Genomic DNA, 22152 nt, shown 5'->3' with positions numbered 1-22152 from the left:
CCCGAAGGAGCGGAGGCCGGAGCCGAATCCGGGGGCAAAAGTCCCGCCAGAACCAGCTTAGACCTCCGCTCCTTCAATGCCCTGGGGTTGAACCCTGCACAAATGGAACATCCAGAAGTGAGGTGTTCAACCCCAAGGCATCGAACGCACCGAGTGTGGCCATCAGCAAGGGAAAGCTTATGGCCACACCCGGAGCACTTAGAAAAAACAGCTTTAGGTTGTTCTGACATCCTAATAGCTAAAAAGTTACTTAAACTAAAGGGAAAAAGTTAAAGTAACTAAACACACACAACAGGCCCAAACACACACTACGCTACCAGCGAGGGGAGGGAAACTAAGTAAAAAAGATATTAAATTACTAAACAAGTATAACTACCAAAAAGGGAATCCTAAACTTTCACTCAACTTTTCAAAACAATTAAATTTTAACAGTATAAGAACTTTGTAAAACCACTTAGCTGAAGAGCTCAAGAACACCAATCTGGTCACCAGCGCGGCAAACTAGATCTGGGGTCATGTAGGGACAGCAGGGCATTATGGGTGAGGGGAGGAGCTGAGAGCTCGGATCCATAGCTGGTAAACCATGCCGGTTCGGATCCGATATCGGATCCATAACCACAGGTTGCAGACAAATGAATCTCCTACTTCAGATTGTTAGTTTCATTTTCTGATGAAGTTTTTTTTTTTTCATTTTCTGGTGGTTAGGGTTTTAAAATGCATCGATATACACACACAACAAAATATGAATTTCTTTCTACAGCTATAAATAATGGTACACTGAACAAAATCATCTGGTCACTGGCTATTAAAAAAAACTTTATTGGGCAACAAAATGAAATACATATAAATTCCCCAGGTCTATTTATACACATGTATTCTTCAATAAAGTGCTTATAGTAATCTGGCAGAAAACCAAGGTGAAACAAGGCACAGAAAATGTATATTTTTAATTACAGTAGACAAGGTGTTAAGTCTAGACAGCACTTACTACCTTATGCAGTTAAACTTGAGACATACGTATCCTGTTAGCCACTCCATAACTACTCCATATCAGCTTTGTGAACCTGAGGGAGTCACTTAACAGCACTGTGTTTGCACTATAAAAGGCATAATTATAATTCCTAGTCAGTATACTAAACAGAAGCTGAGAGAATGGGTGTATAGAGCTGTATATATTCCAAGCAACAGGCATGTTGTTACTAATGGTACCTTTACAACTATAGCAACTACTTGCTTAATGTCAATTCTTCTAATTTACTTATGCTTCTGTCACTTTAAATAACTCGTATTAATAAACTGGAATGTTGAAATGTCCCCTTTTCTAGGCACAAAGGCATTCTACTTTTTTCCAAGTTCCCGAGCTCTAGTAGTAGCTGCTTCAACAGCATTCATGACAGTAGCACGTAGACTGCCCTTCTCCAGTTCATGAAGACCATGGATGGTAGTTCCTCCAGGAGTGCAGACATCGCTCTTTAGTTTAGCAGGGTGGTCTCCTGTCTCCAGGATCATCTTTGCCCCTCCCTAACATCAAAGAATAATCAGTTTTACATGGGTAAAAAGGTACTTCTGGACAACAATAAATGTAAGAAACATAACCTGAAACAACAGAACAAGGATAAACAGAAACAATTTGTTAACCTTTTTGACAATGACCACTTTCTAGAAGCTCATGCCTTTAATGCACACTGTCAAAGGGTTGCAGCTTTAAAATGGACTAACCTATTCTAATCAAATGTACAGGGAAATGCCATGGAATACTTACCTAGCAAAGTCTTTAGACAGTGCTCCGAGCTTCAAGTGCAATGCAGCTGCATCTCTCTTTTTAATAAAAATCTAACTTTTTAGTGCAGTTTGTAATGACACAGCATTTAGAAGACTGAAAAATCTCTCTTATTCAGAAGTCTCATATACTTTTAGCCTTATGCTATAAAAACAGTAAATACTTATTTTAGCAGTTTTTACATTTGTCAGTCTAAAAAGAACCAACTCTACGATTGTTTTAAACCGAATATTCTAGAAACACTGCTGTTTGTCAGTTTCTAGTGGACATTTTGATCTTGGCTAGAAATGGCCATACTTCTGCAATACTTTACAATTGTTTACATTTATACAATGTACAAAACAAAAGGTAAACTTAGAACCTCAAACGTAATGCCATTCTGCACATAAACTTTTTTTTTTGCTTAAGAAGAAATGCCACTTTTTAGAAATATTATTTTTTAATTTTGATATTATACCAATAAAAACATTATTCTGATATTAAATATGCTTGTCAGACAAGGCTTGTCATGCTTATGCCTGCTGTGAGCAAGCAAAGCAGGAGAAATATCATGATGCTTACCTATAGTCTGCACTCAGTTTGTGATTTTAGGAACAAAGAGCTGTATGGACCCTCATATTATAATTTACTTGGGTAGGGGTTGCTACCATATTTCCAAGGGTGGAAAATCTGTCTTATATGGAGATTTATATGTGTGTGTGTGTGTGTGTGTGTGTGTGTGTGTGTGTGTGTGTGTGTGTGTGTATATATATATATATATATATATATATATATATATATATATATATACATATATATACACACACACACGGGATATGGGTCCCCTTCAGAAACCCGAAAGCTCACTTACCCAACTATCAAAAAACAAAAAAACGACCACTCGGAACACCAACATTTCACTACAGGCAAGTAACCGCTTGGCCAGCATGTTGACCTTTGCCCCTTACTTCTGCAGTAGTGCCCCACATGGGGGGGGGTATGGGGGGCAAAGCCCCCACATGGGTGAGTTTTTCTTGCTTCGGTTTAAGTTTGTTTGTTGGGTTGGCCAAGCAGTTACTTAAGCTGTAGTGAAATGTTGGGTGTTTAGAGTGGTCGGACTTCTGGAGTTTTTTTTTTTTTTTTCGTTTCGGTCTTCTGAAAGTTGGGTAAGTGAGCTTTCAGGTTTGTGAAGTAGACCCATATATAAATTTGTTCTGATTAATGACATAAATGCCAGCTCAACATAACTAGACTCATGACATATATCACTTTTCTTATCTTAAAGAGAAGTCACATAACCATCCATTACATAAACTTGAATAAAAGGAACTGTGCAGACCATTATCCTGAAATATCCTTACAAGTCTAACTTTGTTGTCTAGCTCTGTGGAGACAATATCTTAAAAAGCCTCAAGTATATAACTTTATTTAACAACCATTTTATACAGAACCACAAATAGTCTCACTTAAGTTATGCAAGTTAACCATAATGATTCAGAAAATACAACTCTGGGGCAATGAGTTTAACTGCAACCATAATAAATAAATGTGTACTATACAATGACAGAAAATAACTAACAAATAAGCTAGGCTGTAATAAACTTTCAGCATTGTAAATCTCCTAACTCATTAATTATGCAGAGAAAGGAGAAAATGAAGAAAGAGAAAGGATACAGTAGACAGAAAAAGAGCTGAAAAGTGGAGTCTAAAGGCCTAAATGAAACCCACTAACAGTAGGTATAGTGCAATAAAAAAGTATTTGCCCCTTCCTGATTTCTTATTTTTTGCATGTTTGTCACACTTAAATGTTTCAGATCATCAAACAAATTTAAATATTAGACAAATATTAGACAAAGATAACCCAAGTAAACACAAAATGCAGTTTTTAAGTGATGATGTTACTTCAGGAGAAAAAAAACTATCGAAACCTACATGGCCCTATGTCAAAAAGTAATTGCCCCCCTTGTTAAATCATGAAGTATCTGTGGTTAATCATATTTTTGGGAAAGCTGAGTTCAGTTTCATTAGCTACACACAGGCCTGATTACTGCCAGACCTGTTGAATCAAGAGATCATTTAAACAGAACCTGTCAGACAAAGTGAAGTAGGCCAAAAGATCCCAAAAAGGAAGACATCATGTCGTGATCTAAAGAAATTCATGCCACGCTCTAAAGAAAGTCTGGAACAGATGAGAAACAAAGTAATTGACATCTATCAGTCTGGAAAAGGTTACAAAAAATTTCTAAAGCTTTGGGACTCCAGCGAACCACAGTGAGAGCCATTATCCACAAATGGAGAAAACAAGGAACAGTGGTGATTCTTCCCAGGTGTGGTTGGCCTACAAAAATTACCCCAAAGAGCACAGGGACGACTCATCCAAGAGGTCACAAAAGAACCCATAACAACATCTAAAGAACTGCTGGCCTCACTTGCCTCAGTTAAGATCAGTGTTCATTTATTTTATTTACATTTGTTTACCAGGAAATTCCGACTGGATGCAGGTCCTTTTTCAGCGGATGCCCGTTGAGAAAAGCTCCACATCATGCACATGATAAATAGAGATACAAAGTTGCAGCAATAGTAAACAACATTACAAGTTGTTGGCTTTAATACAATAACAAGATATTGATTATCAACAGTATATACAGTAAACATTGCAAGTTAAGATAGTTTCTTGTCGTTTATAATATTAGTGACAAAGTTGTCAGACAAGATTTTATGTGGTTAGTAGTGGCAGTAGTATAGCTGGGTTAAGTGTCTAGGTGTGGGGGGGGGGAATGTTAGTCTGGAGCACAACAAGGACAAAGCCAGTGCAAATTTAAGTGGAACTTGAGTGCAGTCTTGAAAAGGCTGCTGGAAGGTACAGTAGTTATAGAGGGTGGAAGATTGTTCCAAAGTTTAGATATGCTACATGAAAATATGGCTTCTCCTGCTAAGTTTTTGGGTTTGATAACAGTGAGTTGATTTTTGGTGCTTGATCTTAGGGGCCTAGTGGAGTGACAGGGTTGGAGAAGGGTTTGAAGGGATGTTATGGGGATGGTTAATAAGTTTATGAGTGAGGGTGAGTTGATTAAAGTGAAGGAGTTGTAGTAGTTCTAGCCAGTTTAGTTCTTTAAGGGAGATACAATGACGGCTGGAGTAGGAGGTTCCAGTGGCAAATTTAGCAATTTGTTGTAACAAGCATCCACAGCGTGCGTAGGTCTGTCTGTTTAAGGTTGGGAAGTATGGAGGATGCATACAGCAGGGTGGAGATTAACTGGGAATTGGCTATGGAGATTCTAGCCGCCTTGGTTAGGAATTGGCAGCTTCGATATAATGCACCACGTTTCTTGTGAACTTTTTTATTGTGAGAGATATGTGCGTGTCAAATCTAAGTTTGTTGTCTATTTCCCCACCGAGTAATTTTGTGTGTTCTGACGGAGAGATGATGGTATTGTCTTTGGTGAGAATGTTGAAGTGGGGGTGTTTTGGGTGGCTTTAGAAGGTTGGAACAGGAGAAGTTTTGTCTTACTTGGGTTGAGAAGGAGCTGAGCATTGGATAGCCAGCTTTCTACAGAAGAGAATGATTCCTGTGTGATTTGTTGTAGTTCTGGTAGAGTGGGGGCAGAGCAGATGAGAGTAGAGTCATCTGTATACTGTATAAGAGATGCTTGTTTGGTGGCAGTATGTAGGTTGTTAGTGAAAAGTGAGAATAGCAGAGGGCCAAGGACAGACCCTTTTAGAACTCTGACAGTAACTGGGAGGTGAGGTGATAGGTTATCGTCCCAGATTACGGACTGCTGTTGTCCGTGTAGATAGCTGTGGAACCAGTTGCAGGCTGATTGTGAGAATGAGAGGTTGGGGAGAGTAGAGAGTATTAGCTCAGAGACACCATGTCAAAGGCCTTTGAGAGATCTAGAAATACAACAGTACAGAAAAAGCCATTGATTTTGTGATGAAGTATAGTGTTGGTGAAGGAGAGAAGAGTGGAGGTAGTGCTGTGATATGGCCTGAAACCACGTTGGGTTTTGGAGAGGAGATTATTACCTAAGAGGTAGTTGACTCAACCATAAGAAAGAGAGTGGGCAAAAATGACATGCATTGCAGAGTTCCAAGGCAAAAAACCACTGCTGATCAAAAATAACATAAAAGCTTGTCTCACTTTTGCCAAAAAACATCTTGATGATCCCCAAGACTTTTGGGAAAATATTCTGTGGACTGACAAAACAAAAGTTGAACTTTTTGGGAGGTGTGCGTCCCGTTACATCTGGCATAAAAGTAACACAGCATTTCAGAAAAAGAACATCATGCCGGCAGTCAAACATGGTAGTGCTAGTGTGATGGTCTGGGTCTGCTTTGCTGCTTCTAGACCTGGACGACTTGCTGTGATTGATGGAACCATGAATTCTGTGCTCTACCAAAAAATTCTGAAGGAGAATGTCCAGCCATCAGTTCGTGATCTCAAGCTGAAGCGCATTTGGGTTCTGCAGCAGGACAATGATCCAAAACACACCAGCAAGTGCACCTCTAAATGGCTTAACAAAATGAAGGTTTTGGAGTGGCCTAGTCAAAGTCCGGCCTTGAATCCAATTGAGATGCTGTGGCATGACCTTAAAAAGGGCAGTTCATGCTCCAAAACCCTCCAATATGGCTGAATTAAAACAATTCTGCAAAGAGTGGGCCAAAATTCCTCAAAAGTGATGTGAAAGACTCATTGCCAGTTATCGCAAACGCTTGACTGCAGTTGCTGCTGCTAAGGGTGACACAACAAGTCATTAGTTTTAGAGGGCAATTACTTTTTCATATAGGGCCATGTAGGTTTGGATAGTTTATTTCCTTAATAAATAAAATCATCACTAAAAAACTGCATTTTGTGTTTACTTGGGTTATCTTTGTCTAATATTAACATTTGCTTGATGATCTGAAACATTTAAGTGTGCCAAACATACAAAAAAATAAGAACTCAGGAAGGAGCAAATACTTTTTCATTGCACTGTAGATGACGGGATGTCCTCCTTCTCATAATGACTTTCTTGGCAGCCATCGCAATCAAAGTTAAAGCTATCTGGAGTGAATAAAGACAAGATCAACATTGAGGGCTAAGTTTAAAGATAAAAATATTTCAGATACTCCCCTTACAAATACTCCCAAATATGTAAATTCAGTTGCTTACACTTTGGTTTCGACAACCTCAGTAAGAAACATAAATTTGTTGGAAAACTGTCTTAATATTCACTGGGGTCAAAAAAGCTAGTGGAGACATTTCCATACAAAAAAATCCATTTTGGTATAGAAAAAAAAAAAAAACAACAAACCTGAACCACGTTAGCAGTACATGTCCAACATACAGTGCAAGCATTTGTGAGGAATGGCTCTGACGAGATCTCTAATGCTTGAATCCTAATCTTTAAAAGATGATGGAGCTAATTATATTGAAATCAAATGACTACATGGATGCTGCAAATACAGCACAACAATGAAAAAGAGTGAAAAGTGTTACCAAAATATGTGCAAATCAAGGGACTACCGCTCAGCAGTAAGAAAAGAGTCCAAAGTTGTGACGACCTTCAGATTCCATCTAACAGGAACAATTAAGAAGGTTCTGATGTCTTGTGGATCTATTCTGGCAATAACTGATTTAAGAACTCCAGAAACTGCATTGAAATAATGAGATAAGAGTCTGAAGGAAAACCTAAAGTAAAGGTTTAAAACATAACCATTTGATGAAACCAAGAGGAAAGATTATGCTGGGGAGGCTGCAGACCCGGTTTTAAAGCGTTCACCTAGAAAATTATCTAGACAGGGTATTCTGACTGTTGCCACAAAATAAGCAGCAGACCTGCACATGGAGACATTAAAAAAGATGACCGGTCTAGGACTTCAACAGTCTCCTTCACTTTTTGAATTAAACTGCAATGCAAAGAATTTGGCCTCAAAGTGTATGAAAGAAAAGTAAATATTCCTGTATTAAGGAAGCCCTTTCAGACTCCTTACTAACTTAGACACTGAGGCATACACTGTACTTACGACTCTTATTCTGGCCTTAAGGATATGTGCCACTCAAGGCTGACTGGGTCATTTGCCATTGTTTTTTGCCTTTCCTGTACCTAGTCTAGCTCAGATACAGATTTGCTGTATCAAGGACTGTTTGTAAGCTTCTGAGCCCCCAAGCCTTCTAGCTTATCAGTGGGAGTGGTGAGCAATAGGTAGCCTATCTACCACAACAGGAGTGGTTTCTGGCCCAGAAATTGTAGTATATTGGCCGTTTGGGCAGTTTTTCCATCTCTTTCAACTTTCTGTTTTAAAAGCCCGCATTTGCGCTTTTCCCGCCTTTCCTGTAACTACTCTAGTCCAGGTACAGATTTGCTGTATCCAGGACTGTATATAAGCTTCTGAGCCCCCCAAGCCTTTCTGTGTTGGAGGGATGCCTTCTAGCTTATCAGTGAAAGTGGTAAGCACTAGGTAGCCTATCTACCACAAGAGGAGTGGTTTCTGGCCCAGAAATTGTAGTTTATTGGCCGTTTGGGCAGTTTTTCCATCCCTTTCAACTTTCTGGTTTAAAAAGCCCACATTTGCGCTTGTTTCCCATCTTCGCTGTAACTAGTCTAGTCCAGATACAGATTTGCTGTATCCAGGACTGTTTGTAAGCTTCTGAGCTGTGCCAAAGTCTGCTCTTCCATTTTTCCCTTATATCGACTAGTTCTCTCCTCTTCTGCACTTTTACTAACTTATTAGTCTAGCAATTTACTAGACTTCTTGTAGCAATTGTTGTAGCACATAAAAGTGCTACCAGCACTAAACATTCTACAAGGAAACAGCTCCAGTACTTATTATTAAAGCCCACTCCTCCAGGCATGTCTAAAGGTCAGTTCCCTGTACATTCTCCTATTAATCTGGTGAACTTGGGCATCCTGAGGCAATGTAGCAACTGCCTCATGTACACTGACAACCCTCTCCTCTTACCTCCCAACATTCAGACTTGCGAGAGATGCACTTGTATATCCAAACTGGAAGCCACGCACTCTCCAGCAAAGACCGGAATAGCTGGTCAACAGGAGAATGTCAACACTTGCATCACACTACATGGAGCAAATAACCCTCCAGAACACAGACCAGCACTGCTTTCACATAAAAACACAAACCACACACCCACCTTCGCGGGGGCTCTCAATAAAAGTCTAACCAAAATGCAGAGACCTCCAAGGCAAAAACGCACTCAACCACCACAACACAACACTAATCACGTGACACAACTCACCTAAACAGTGTGCCACTCAACCAAAGCCCCTAAGGCAAAACAGCAAGCCCGACACACTAGTCATAGATGACTCGATAGTGAGGCACACGGATGTTCCACTCACTAGGCTGAATAAGGAGAAAGTTAAGTCAGCTGCCTGTCAGGCGCCAGGATCTGCCACATAACGCACGCATGCACCCAGGTCTCTCAACATATACAAATATGACTCTGCCATTGTACATATGGATGTGAATAACCTGAAATGTACCTCCCTAGCCCTGAGCAGTATCCTACCATCACCCAGAATTATACCACAGTACAAGTGGAAAATGATTGATATCAACAACTGGCTACGTTTCTGGTGTCATTCTAAGGGGAAATACAGTATCTGTCTGCCTGGGATGACATGACTGACAGACCTCGATGCTTTGCCAGAGATGGCCTGTATCTCTCACCCCTGGATTTCCGGATACTGGCCAAGGCTCTTGCCACCCCTATAGTGCCTTTTTTAGGCAGTGTTCCAAAAAACAAATTACCACCATAACAGCTACAAACAAATGCAATCTGAGGGTCATGCTGCTCAACGCTAGAAGTCTAAATCTCAAAATGCACTCGCTTGAAGTACTCCTTAAAATGGAGAATATCAACATTTGTGCCGTAACAGAGACCTGGTTCAAGGCAGCAGAAAGCCCCCTGCACTACCAGGCTACAACATTCCACACCTTTCGGCCCCAGAACTTGTACCAAAGCTCCAAATGTGGTGGTGTTTCCATATTCCATATTCATAAAGGATGTGCACACCTCCAGACTAGTAGCCCAACATTACTCATCTGAGATACTTCAGGTGCAGCTAACATTGGGTAAGACAACGATTCAGGTCGTAGCCTGCTATAGGTCCCCCATCCATGTCCCAAGGATCTCACTCCACGTTCCTAAGACCCTGGAGAATATTAGGGTCCAACCTTGCATACTAGGCAACAAACTACCCCTCTATTAACTGGGAAAACTACTCATGTACCAATACACTTGCCTAACGTTTCCTGGAATTCATTAATTCCAATGCCCTGGACCAGCTCATTCTTATCCCCACTACAGGTAGCAACATCTTTGACCTGTTCATTACTAACATGGGCAACCATTGTTCTACAACAATAGTCAACTCCTCTCTGGTTAGATCCGACCACAAACTAATCACCTTGGAAATCCATGTCCCCCCCACCCACCCACAAAGGTAACCACCATGAAAAACTTCTCCAATGCTAACTTTGGGCTCCTAAAAACAGAGGTGGCTAACTTCACAGCACCCATGCAAACGGAGATCAGTTGCATGACCACCGAATCATACACCAATGCATTGTACGAACACGTACATAAATGCATGGATCTCATCATACCCAACAGAACCAAGACACTCTCTTCCAAAAAAGGAAGCCAATCTGGTGGCCCCTTGCCATAAACAAATTCTACAACAGAAGGAGGAAACTGATGCGGAATATGATGAAGTCCCAAGACTGGAAAAACTCACTTACCAGCCTCAACAAAAAGTTGTGATCCCTCATCAAATCCTCTAAAGCTAGCTATGAAAAACAGAATTGCAGCAGATAGTGAAGAAAACTAGAAGGCCCTCTATAGTTATGTAAAGAATCTCCATGGCAATACCCAGATTTGCTCTGAGCTACTGCACAATGGTATCTTCCATACAGAGCTAATAGATATTGCCAATATACTGGCCGACAGATTCAGTGCCAACTTTACCCCCCATGGACCAATCACAATACCAGTAGATTGCCAGGCACCCAGTATTACTGCTGCACAGGTTAAAACAGCACTGTCCAAGGCCAAGAATACAGCTCCTATGGGACCTGACAATATCACTGGCTGTGTTCTACATGAACTGCAGAGTGAACTGGCACCTCACCTGTGTGCCCTATTCAATCACAGCCTCACCTCAGGCTTTGTTCCTACCGAATGGCACACTGCTACAGTCATCCCTCTCCACAAAGGACGAGCGACTACAGACCCTGGGAACTATCACCCAATTAGCATGATGAGTCTGATATGCAAAGCTATGGAACGCATCATCATGGACCTAATAAACAAGGATATAGGGAATCTCCAAACTCTGGATCCCACACAGTTTGGTTTTGTGAAGGGAAGATCATGCCTGCTCAACGTGGTCGACTTCTATGAGTCAGTCAACAGAGCTGTGGATGTAGGCAAGGTGGTTCATACAGCCTACCTTGATCTGGCCAAGGCCTTTGATACCATTCCCCACCCAGGAATCATAGAAAAACTCACTAAGCTAGGCATCAACCCCTATATCACTACGTGGGTTGCAAACTAGCTCACAGGTAGAACCCACGGTGAGAAAATTGCTGACTCCAAGTCAGACTGCCAACCAGTCACGAGTGAAGTCCCACAGGGTTCAGTCCTGGGTCCTCTCCTATTTGGTATTTACTTCTCTGAAGTCCAGGCAAACACAAAGGGACTCTGGCTGACAAAGTTTGCAGACAATTGCAAGTTGGGAGCTATTATTAACTCCCCGAATGATGTTGACATCCTACAGAAAGGCCTCACTTTGACCAACAACTGGTGTCAGAACCATGGCCTTAAGCTCAATGCCAAAAAATCTGTCGTCATCCTCTTTGGGAAAAACCCAGTTCCCATGAATTACCACATCAATGGTAGTCCACTTAACACAGAAGGTGTTATAACAGATCTGGGAACACAAGTTGACAGCAGCCTCTCTTTTGACCATCACACTGGCACTGTGGTCAGAAAGTCCTTCTGTGTGGCACATCTCATTACTAAGGGTTTTGCATCCAAGAAGAAAGAGGTGACTGTCTCCCTCTACTCTTCCCTCATTAGGTTAATCATTAAGTACAATGCCCCATCTGGCATGTACCTCACTAAACACCTGCAACAACTGGAGAGGTCGCAAAAGTACCTCACAAAGAGGATCCTAGGCCTTAAACATTTGTCCTATGTGGACAAACTAAAAAAACTCCAACTATTCTGTGTCTCATATTGCCTACTTAGAGGTGATCTTTGCTTGACTTACAAAGCCACGTCTGACCCAGCTCTGTTAGAAATGCTACATCTAAAGAAATCCCAGTTCTTCCACACCACATGATCCAGAGATCTCAACCTCATTATCACAATCAACAGAACATGCTGGAGGGACAGGTTCATAACCCAGAGACTTCCAATGCTATGGAACAGACTTCCCATACATGTCAAGCAGAGCACCTCACTGGCCCTCCAAGAGAAATCTTGATGAGTGGATGGGAAATAGAAAATTCATCCCAGGGATCACTCCAGTGGCTTTACTCGACAGAGGCACTGGGAACCAAGGTCGGGTGGCACGATACCAGGGGTAATCCTATGGGCTAGGCTTGTAAAGGCCCCAGGAACATTAGCCTAGTAAACACCTATGACATACTTCCAGTAACACAAATGTTGCTTTTATGGATAAATATGTATGATTTTCAGTTATTATGCAATACACACTCAATACATACACATATGTTCTGGATGTGCACTGCATTATCCACTTGGAAAAGAAGTCAGATACAACCCTTTAAATAATCTAAATAAAATTAACTCTGCATAATGTCATAGTGAAAAGCCTTCATTTGGTTTCTACATGCAAGATGACATCCCCCCAAAGTCCTTTAAACATTTAGTAAGCTTTTCAAAGGACTATCCTTGGATACCAAGACACATATTACACTTAAAACAACAATTTCAGTCAAAAAGAGTTGCTCACAGCTCGGCACTTAATTTGGCATGGCTTAAGGATTTTTGGAGGGGGCATGTTTACAGATAATTATATACAAGTTTTAATTATAATGCAATAATTCACAGATATGTTCTGGATATGCATTGTAATATTTTTCACAACCTGAAGAAAGGTCATATACCCAACCTTTACAGAACATTAGTAAAACAGACCTTTGCAGCCTGAACATTCTAATGCCCATGCATGCTCACTTGTGCTCCAAACAAATGCAGAGTTATAGAAATGAAAAGTCTGACAATTGCTATTTTTTTCTAAACATTCAGCTATAAAATGTGTTTCAGTTATTTGATTAAACTTCCAAGTTCAGAAGTAATGGAACAGCTGCATCACGTGACTTCAGTGTGCCAATTAACAATAGCATTTTAATATCAATTTCTATCTGAACAAGTCAGTACTCGAAAAACATCACTTTCTGAAACAAATGCATACTGGCTTTCGCTATGGTTTAACACCAAAGCAAATGTATATTTTGGAGTATAAAACAGTTGCTCCTTTGAAAAAAAGTAATATTTATAATTTTTCTGTGATCCAGTTCTAAAGAAACTTTGCAGGCTACCAGATTCTAATGTAATTAAAACAGCAACAGGCATTCTGTGAAATTATTGCAAACATAATTATGAAACTTTGGGGCTAGAATTTAATGGAGGAAGATGGCAAAGGAAAAAGGTATTGGGAACAAGTACTCAGAGAAAGAAAGGTAATAGAATGGGAAGAGAACAAGAAGACATTTGGATTGCAGGCTAGTGATTACCTCCCTACCAGGGATTAATATCGGAGTATAAAAAAGAGAAAGGAATAAGGGAATCCTAAATGAAAGAAGTGCACTGACTGAGGTTTTGACTCCTTAACAGAAGCTGCTGTTAAAAAAAGAAAAAAGGGATAATTAGTACGGCATATAAAATATTGCATGATAAATATAGGAATCGATCAGAAGAGGTCAGAAAAGATTAGGAAGAGATTAGATATACAATTCACAAAGAAACAATGGGAGGGCATTTGTATGGCTCCCAGATGTGCAATAAGATGTAGAATATTTAGGATTTTTGCCTGGTAATGTTTGCATAGATTTTATACCCCAAGCAGATTCCAAAGAACTTTTCCTCGGGTAGATGGCAAATGTTGGAAGTATGATGGGGAAGAAAGAGGTAACCGGGAACATGTTTTGGGAGCGTATAAATTGGCAGACATTACAAATTCCCTACAGTGTACTCAATAAGAAATATTGCTAACAAATGAGTGTAACTAAGGAAATTATTATTATTTTTTTTTAGTTGGGATACATGCTCTGAATTGCCTAGACATGGTAAGGCCAATTCTGGTGGCTGTCAAAAAAACAATTACTACAAATGGAAATCAAAATCTAAACAAACTATAATTGAAGTAGTGAATATTGCAACGGAGATAACAGAACAAGAAGTGGGATCGTTAGAAAAGGGTAGGAGTAAATTACATAGAAAAAATGTAAATTGTGGGAATACATGCAGAAAAATGTTTTGGCGGAGGAATGAGGTTTAAGAAAAGGCAGGAATTTAATAACTTATGTAATGTTGCTTAGCTTATATGATATATAACATTAGATGTGAACAATAATATTTGTAAATGTGAACTTGTTAATATGGTTTGATTATTTTTATATAAATGTAAGTTTGCCTATGTCACAGGTGATAATTGAATAATAGCATTTAAAAAATAATTATGAAAGTTGAAATATGGGTTGCGCTCTCATTTCTTTCTTGAAATATCCATAAAGAATAGTTTTAGCTCCCTTTGCACACAGAATAACCCTCTTGTGATATGGTCCATTTTCTTTGAGTCTGCAAAAAAAAAAATAAGTAAAATAAATTGTCTATATTTGAAATCTGCAAGAAATTAAATACATCCAGGGATTCAACTTGTCTTTTGATGGGCTACAATATGGAACCCAGGTCTCTTATCTAGATCAGATACTTAAGGGTTTGGATAATGACAAAATTTGTACTGGGGTACATAGGAAATTTGTAGATGGAAGCCAGTACTTGTATGCTACTAGTTGTCATCCCCCCCATGTTCTATCATATTTGCCATATGGTGAATTTTTAAGATTATCTAGAATACGCAATGTTGAGACAAATTTGTTGGAAGAAATATACAATACTTACATTATGTTTTATAATAGAGGTTATAGTAGGAAAGCAACAGAAGAAGCTAAGGAAAAACTTTTTGTGTTAAAAATCAAGAAATAATGTTGGTGACAGGTTGTGGGTCAATGGGGGGTAGGGAGAATGGTGAAAACAAGAATGAACAAATGTATTTTGTTAGCACAATTAACATTCAAAGTGAAAACGTTAGTAGTATTGTAAGATATTATTGGCATTTTCTTCACAAGGATGGGGATTTTAAGCAAGCACCTTATGATGTCATACAAATGAGGAGCAAGTTTAAAGGACATGCTTGTTCATGGAAATTCTGTCTTACCAAAAAATAACGTAGGTGTTTGTCCAACATCTATGGGCACTTATAAATGCAATAGTTGTTCTATTTGCAAATATATATAACGTGTTCCTTTGAATATGTGAATAAAATCAAATACGTACCAAGTGGATGTTTTTCATGTAACAGCAAGGGGGTTATTTATACCTTAAGATGCTTGTGTGGTTTCTTTTATATTGGTGAAACAAAAAGTTTTAAAGTGAGGTTAATGGAACATGTCAGGGACATAAAAAATCAAAAGGAAGACAAGATTTTGGCATATCATTTTAGAGATGTAGATGGTAGTGGTTTTTCTATGCTTCAAGGTTGTATTTTAGAGCAACGTTCTAGGGACCTAAACCTTGTCACCACAATAAACAGAACATGCTGGAGGGATAAATTCCTGTCACAGAGTCTTCCCGTACTCTGGAACAAACTACCTATCTATATCAAACAAAGCTCCTCATTAGCACTCCAAGAAAAATCTTGATGACTGGATAGGAAATAGGAAATTCACCCTGGGAATCACCTCTGTGGCTCTGCTCGACAGGGGCACAGGAAAATAATTTTCTTGGGTGGCGAAAGCCAGGGTACCTTTTTTGGCTAGGCTTGTATAGGCCCTAGGGCTGATAGCCTAGTACCTACTTATGAATCTACGAAAATGATGATAAAATTCTTTTGAAAGAAAAACTGTTATACAGGGAGTCTGTCTTTATTCTGAAATATGAAACTTTGGTCCCTATGGGAATGAATGGAGAGGTTAATTGGAAGTATTTTATTTAACTGTTTGATTGCATTATTGATTGACTGAGTTTGTGTTTTTTGTATAAAAAGGTAGCACATTTTTAGCTGAATTTTGTAACTCCTGGAAGGTTTTGTACCGAGGCGCTAGAGAATAAAATACTTTTGGGTCTGAACCAGTGGTCTTGATTTTCTTACTGTTGCTAGTTGTATGGACATCAAGGATGTAATTCAGCTTCCAAACACACAACATGCAAACTTTCTTCTCTTCCCCCTTCCAGAATAACCACATCTGACTGAGTACATCCTTTGATGTTTGTGTGTGATGAAAGAAAAGACATTACACCCAAAATATTATATTTCAGACTCTGTGTGTTTGTGTGTGTAAAATGAAACTCTGGGTGTAAACATAATTTTGGATATGCAGTAAACAAAAGTGCAGTTGTGTAAAATCTTACCACAGCAGTAGATGTCCTCTTCACTGCTGCAGTATTCTTAATAAAAGAGATGTCTTTCCAAACACAGCCCAACGTCTGGCCAGTGTACCAAAGCCTTTGGATCTTATAGGCACTGTACATTATACGTATGCTCCCCACACACGGTATAGGGCAAACACTCAGAAATGAATTGCCCCAGGAGTAACAGAATACCCTCAGGGACAAAGGAGAGCATGCACATCCAGAAGAAAAAAAATCAGAAGGGAAAGGAAGTGACAGTCCCTCGGCCAGGAAGGAAACAAAACACAGGGGGAAGAACTATAAAAGAGTTGGGGAAGGAGGGAGGGACCAAGGACATCTACTGCTATGGTAAGATTTTACACAATTGTACTATGTCCTTCCATGTCACTGCTGCTGCATTCTTCAGTGAAGGGGGAGTACAAGAGCTTAAGAGAAAGCTTGGGAGGAGGAAGGCATAGAAGAGCCCTCTACAAACCCAGGCAGAATAGCCCTGGGAAAACCTGCCCTGGCCCTTGAAATGACATACAATTAGTAATACTTAGTAAAAGTATGAACAAAGGACCAAGTAGCTGCCTCAAGGATGGCATTGGTATCCAAACCCTTAAAAAAAGCACCAAAAGAAACAACTGCCTTAGCAGAATGTGCCTTCACAGATGAAGAAATCCATCTACCAAGAAAAGAACAACAAAAGGAAATGGCCTTAGAGCTCCAGGAGGAGATTTTTTGCCCGGAAATAGCTAAAGCCAAAGTCCTGGGATGAAAAGAAACTAACAGTTGCTCAGACTTGTGAATAACCTTTGTTTTATCCAAATAATATCCAAGTTGTCTATGCAGGTCCGAGGTGTGAAGAACCTGCAGAGAAGGCGAAAAAGGAAGGAAGTTGAATAGATTAAGAGACAACTCATTAAACCCCTTGGGCATAAAAGAAGGTTCAGTACAAAGAGACACTATATCTCTGTGAAAAATTAAAAAAGGAGGAGTAGAGGTAAGAGCCTGAAGTTCAGACACTCATTTGACAGAAGTAAAAGCCAAGGTCAAAGCAGTCTTTCAAGTGCAAAATTGCAAAGAAGCTGAACTAGCAGGTTCAAAAGGTGCTTGACTCAATTTTTCAAGTACAAGACTGAGGTCCCAGGAAGTCACCGGAGGCTTTCCTGGGGACCTGATATGAAAGTCGAGGTTGTGATGACCCTCCACTGGACTAGTAATCAAGGAGCCTCAATCGTCACCACTGGCAACAGTGGGGGACGTTCAATGGGAGGAGAAGAGGGACATACACAGTATTTCCAGATTCAGCTCTCTGCATCAAGTGGAATTTCCCTTAAGAGCACACGGATACCACAGTCAGTCAAGAGTTGGTTTCTCCCTATTCCTCCAGATCCTCAATAAGACACCCTACTGGCACAGCTACAGAATTGCGATCTCATCTGAGTGGCCAAGCCTAGACCTGCAGCACTCTCTCTGTCTAACCAGTGCTTTGTGTCCCTGCCCAAGTCACTGACACACACCTGGGAAAGGCTGGCAGAGGTTTACTGGCTATGTCCCCTTCTGCCCAGACTATACGGTAGTTTCCACTGCCACCAGTCACTCCTCGTCAGCTACTTTAAGACCCTTAACAAAGCATGTCCAATCCTGCTGTGTAATATTAATAGTAATACAAATGGTAGTTTGACCAAGATGAAGGCTATTAGGAGTGACCCACAATATCGCCAAATAAATATGCTAGTACTGTCAAAACTTAAATACCTCTACACAGTTTAGCCACAATTAAATGTTTAAATATATATATTATATATATTCACAGTGACATCAGAGTTCAAAAACACAGGAAATATTTAAAATAACATTGCAGTACAGGCTCACACAAATAAAGAAAAACATCTAAACTAAACTTCACTATATTCCTGACTGTATATAAGAGAGTTATACTGTTCCCTAGAAACATACTTCATTAGACCAAAGCAGGTGTTGTGGTAAATGGTTCTTGTTCGGTCCACGACCAAATACAGGGAATGCTCTGTCTCACTGAGAGACTTCTCAAAATAATATCTAAAATATTATTGCTGGGATAACTTGCAGAAAGACATCATTTCTGACTTCTAGTTCCCAGGTCAAAACCCCCACTGCTAGAAGCTGGCAACATTTAGCACCTACCTGTAAAAATATACAGACAAGGGCTTTTGTTCAGTTCTTTGGCAAATGCTGGAAGTCATAAAACAATTGCATCCCTTCATGCTTCAAAGGTAGAAATGAGTTCGCTCCAAGGACAATACAGAAAGCTTCTTAGTACAGACTTTGTGTCTCTAGCTGCATTGAAAACTTGAGAGATAGCATCTTTATTGCGTAGCCTATACAGTAATTTAATTTCAGATATTTTTCTAAAGTTTGCTGGACTGAGGCTAAGCCTCCAGTTTCCTCTGTTAAACACATACATTTGAACAGTTACAATAGTGCAGGTACATTTGTATTCTCTTCCAATAGGGCACAATGTGGTTACATTTCAAACCCAGCACTCTACAAATACCTTTTCAACACACACGTCTATAGAAGCAGCTTGATATGCACATAACTTACAGTTTTAATACATTTGTAACAGAAGCATCTTGTATAAATCATTTTGATATTCACCAATGGCATATAATTATTTACAAACTTCCAGCTGTGCTGGCAGTATCTCCTTTCATCACAGTGTTTAAGAAATTACTTGACCTCAAACTGAGAGGCCAGGGGGGGGGGGTTCATCAGAGATTGTCGATGGGTGTGCTTTAACTGAAGAATACGCCAAGACAGCATGGAACAGATCACACAAATACGTGAACACCTAGTGAAACGGGATACTGATGGCAAGAGAGGCAACAAACAAAAAAAGTTTCCATTTAGATAAATATGATTTTCTGGTAGTGGGTTTCCTGGCCTCCTGCAGATGCAGAACCCAAAGCACATTCTCAGAAAAGAGGTGCCTAAAGGGGATCAAAACCCTATCACCCACTGTCATTTGAAGAGTGAACAGGCGAGGATGGATAAGAGATCCCTTGTCTTATGTGAGAAGACCCACGCAGTGAGATAATTTGTGGTGATTGCCCCTGGCCAGATGAAAAATAAAGTTAGAAACAGTGCTTTCTTGGCCAAAAGGGAGTTGCCAACACGATTTTGAGAAAGTCCTGCCTGATCTTGTGCAGAACTTTTGGCAGCAAAGGAAGAAGACAAACATTCTCTACCAAGGAGAAGACAGGGCATCCACTTTCCAAGTCAGAGGACTTGGTACTCTTGAGCAGAACAGAGGAAGTTGTCTGTTCAGAGGGGAGGCAAAATGATCTACCTGAGGAATACCCCACCGATGGACTATGTCCAGAAACACATCTCTGTGAAGCAGCTATTTGTAAGCCTATGTTCTGGACCTGCCCAGAGAGTCTGCGACTAGATTCTGCTCTGAAGGAATGTAAACCTCCTGATAACTGATAGCCAGATCTCAGGCCTGAACAGCTACCCTGCAAAGGAGATAAGACCTCCTACCTCCTGCTTGTTGATATACCACATCACAGTGGTATTGTCTGAAGATTTTCAGAGGGCTGGAGAAAAAAAGGGAATGAAAAGCCTACAAACCAGAAGCAGACCCAGTATCTCTTATGTTGATAAGGTCTGACCTCTGATGAGGAAGCCAGAGACCCTGAACTTTCAGAGGGCCGCAAGAAGCACTCCACCCCAGATCTGAGGCTTCCATGAGCAATTCTTGGAATGGATTTGGAACCTGAAAAGGCAGTCCCAGATTGAGAGAAATTTGCAGAATCAACCACCGGAGCTCAAGTCTGAGATAAGAAAGCAAAGTTAAAGGGAACTCCAGGGGGGTGGCTGTATTGAAGCAATACTGATTTGATGTACCACTGTAATTTCCTCATATGGACCCTGGCAAGAGGAAAAAAATAGGGATTGCGGAGGCCATGAACCCAAACACCCTGAGAAATTCCCTGGTCATGATAAGAGAAAGGAGAGACTGGAAGAAGGTTGTTAAAAACAAAACCTTGGGAGACGGAAGAGAAGCCAACATGGGCATGGTCTGAATCCTGCAACTGAGAAAAATATGATCTTGGCAGGGCATGAGGACCAACGTTTTGCAATTGGTTGTGAACGCTAGATTTTGAAAAGTGAAGATCTTGAAGTAGACTGCTGGGAGAAAAAGCCTGAGTAAGCAAGTCATCTAGACAGGGCAATATGTGTACTCCTCGAAGCCTGCAAAAAACAAATGACAGGACTGAGGCATTTGAATACACCTGGGGCAGCAGAAAGGCCAAAGGGCAAATCAGAGGACTGAAAATGACAGGGAGAAACATGGACATGTAAAAAAAATTCCTGAACAGAGGGTGAATGGGAATATGAAGACAGGCATGTTTCTGATAGAGTGAGACCAAGAAGGCCTTAGGAAGCAGGATTGGAAACAAACTCTGAATAAGCAGCATCTAAAAGAAGGGAACTTTAAGAAGGTATTGGGTAGAGAAAGGTCCAGAATTAGTTGCCAAGTCCCCTCCTTCCAGGGGACAGAAAACATCCTGGAGTTAAACCTCCTTCCCACTTGGGTGGGTGGAATAGGCTGAATGGTTGCTTGATGCAAAAGGGATTCCAAAACCTCTTGGAAATTAGAAATAGATTAGTCTGGAGGAGGCTGCAGAATGCCTGAAAGGGAAGAAGGGACTTGCATACCATGAAATACACCTGATGAATGATAGACAGCACCCGAGAATCCAAGGTGATCTTTTGCCAATTTGGGAGGGACAGAGACAGGCAGAGGGACAAGGGGACCTGGCCAAGTTGGGGGGGGGGGTAAAGTATCACATAGAGGCAGGTTTGTCCTGAAAGGAAGACTTCTGAGATGTGGGATTCTAAATAGACTTAGCAGGAGGAATATACTTAAACCCCCTTTCTACCTTTGGAAGGTGGATGAGGCCACCTATGGCCAAAGGCGGACTTAGAGGCATAACTCTTCTGAAATTTAGGGTAGGGGAGACAAAAATATGCTTGAATTCCTGCAAGGCCTTACCCCTGTCCTCGAGGGACTTGAACAGGTCAGCAGCAATTGTCCCAAAAAGATTTTTATTATCCAGAGGAGCATCTAAAAGTTTACCTTTAATATCATCAGGCAAAGACTTAAAGTGAAGCCAAGAATAATGCCTCATCACAGAACCAAGGGCAACTGCCCTGGAAGAGACATCAGCAGCATTGTAACTGCACATTATAGATTGACAAGCAACCTGGGAAGTGGACCCAAGCAGGGAAACAGCAGAAGCTTTAAGAAATCCACAACTGTCCTCAGCACAAACACAAGTTTAATAAAAAACTCAAAACTCTAGCGCCTCAGCTTACAGCCTTCCAGGAGTAATACAAAACACACAACTTTACACAGACTTTATATAACACCATTCTCATAAATTAATTATTCAGAAGCTTTCCTTCTAAATCAGGAAGATCAGACACAAACTTAGCTACCGAAGAAAGGACAGCTAAGACATAACTGGTCAGATATGTGTGAGAATTAATAGCCCAAAAGGACAAGTTGGCAGCAGTGTACCTTTTTTACCCAATCTTTACACAGCTCTACTGTCTTCATCTGAAGGAAGAGCTTAGAGGAGGGCAAAAACTTAGAAGGCTTATCAGTAGAGACTGAAACCAAAGAAGGGATCAGCAGAGGGACACAAACAAAAACTTGCAGTCCTGAGGCACCATGAAGAACCCATCATAT

At 40.4% G+C, this 22152-nt stretch overlaps 1 protein-coding gene across 1 annotated transcript in view; it reads right to left on the bottom strand.

Annotated features, from left to right (window-relative positions):
• Nucleotides 1-790: 790 nt before the first annotated feature.
• Nucleotides 791-22152, bottom strand: part of PYCR3 (pyrroline-5-carboxylate reductase 3) — a 351447-nt gene continuing 330085 nt past the window's right edge. The window contains exon 6 of the mRNA XM_044067325.1: nucleotides 791-1521. Coding sequence (XP_043923260.1) covers nucleotides 1339-1521 — 183 coding nt within the window. The 3' untranslated portion in view covers nucleotides 791-1338. The remainder of the gene's footprint in view (nucleotides 1522-22152) is intronic.

The sequence above is a fragment of the Protopterus annectens genome, chromosome 3.part1 (assembly GCF_019279795.1).
Source record: "Protopterus annectens isolate FY-2018-M chromosome 3.part1, PAN1.0, whole genome shotgun sequence".
Taxonomy (NCBI): domain Eukaryota; kingdom Metazoa; phylum Chordata; order Ceratodontiformes; family Protopteridae; genus Protopterus; species Protopterus annectens.
This window is presented reverse-complemented; position numbering and strand designations above follow the sequence as displayed.